The sequence below is a fragment of the Octopus bimaculoides genome, chromosome 25 (assembly GCF_001194135.2).
Source record: "Octopus bimaculoides isolate UCB-OBI-ISO-001 chromosome 25, ASM119413v2, whole genome shotgun sequence".
NCBI lineage: Eukaryota > Metazoa > Mollusca > Cephalopoda > Octopoda > Octopodidae > Octopus > Octopus bimaculoides.
In genome coordinates, this window is record NC_069005.1 from 29,141,922 (window position 1) to 29,143,078 (window position 1,157).

The window sequence follows — 1,157 nt, forward strand, 5'->3', positions numbered from 1 at the left end:
GAAACAAAAAATCTAAACCCATTTTGATGGGTTGGTATCAAAAAGGTTAACGACTTTTCTGATCCAGTGTCCTCTAACTTACCCCGTTTAATTACTATTCCTCGTCATTACTATATTTTTCTTTTATTCAGGGAGAAGAAAACTTGACCACATATCGATTCAACACCATGACAGCAAAACATATGTTCTGTAAAATTTGCGGAGTACAGAGTTTCTATGTGCCTCGTTCAAACCAAGATTCTTACGGTAAGTCACAAGCAAAATAAATATATTTGGATCTGAAATTATTTGCAATTCACACAAAAATTTTCTGTACTTTAAGACTTCGAATTCATTTATTTCTCATTTGTTTGTTTCTCACAGGCATCAATCCTCGCTGTTTGGATTCTTATGAGTCTTTATCAATGACAACTGAATATTTTGATGGCAGACATTGGGAAACGTCCTTTACCGAGAAGGCCCCACAGTCATTTAAGTAACAAACTATGCTTACCTAACCTTTAAGCTTTCAGATTATTGTCAAATGTAATGCTTATTTATCCACATTTATTTTGAATTAATTATGTATTATCTTTTAAGATAAGATTTTGATGATCTGATTGTATATTTCTAGAATGACATTGTAGGGTAGGTGTGAGAGGCTAGATGTGGCCAGTTAAACCCTTTAGCATTCAGATTACTCTGTCAAATGCAATGCTTATTTATTCACTTTGCTTTGAACTAATCACGCATTATCTTGTAGCTTGGAGATTTCAACGATGTGACTGCTTATTTTTAAAATGACATTGTAGGGTAGGGATGAGAGGCCAGATATGGCCAGTAAAAACCTTTTAACATTTAGATTATTGTATCAAATGTAATGGTTATTTATTCAGTTCATTTTGAATTATTCATGCAATATCTTGTGGCTTGAAGATTTCAAAGGATGTGATTGTATATTTCTAGAATGACATTGTAGGATGGTGAGAAGCTTAACCTAAAACATGTAGAATATTTGGGCTGGATATGGCCAGATTAAATACTAAAGAGTTAAGCTCTTATCGAAATAACTTTTGCTGATTTGAGAAAAATATGTTTGGAAACATATCCTTTATACAGAAACTGTTCAGATAAAAACAATATATATATATATATATATATATATATATATATACATA

General features: G+C 31.6%; 1 protein-coding gene across 1 annotated transcript in view; it reads left to right on the top strand.

Moving 5' to 3' along the window:
* LOC106883898 (centromere protein V) overlaps positions 1–1,149 on the top strand; it is a 7,650-nt gene extending 6,501 nt beyond the window's left edge. Inside the window, exons 4-5 of the mRNA XM_014935037.2 lie at positions 132–246; positions 364–1,149. Coding sequence (XP_014790523.1) covers positions 132–246; positions 364–479 — 231 coding nt within the window. The 3' untranslated portion in view covers positions 480–1,149. The remainder of the gene's footprint in view (positions 1–131; positions 247–363) is intronic.
* The last annotated feature ends 8 nt before the right edge of the window (positions 1,150–1,157 follow it).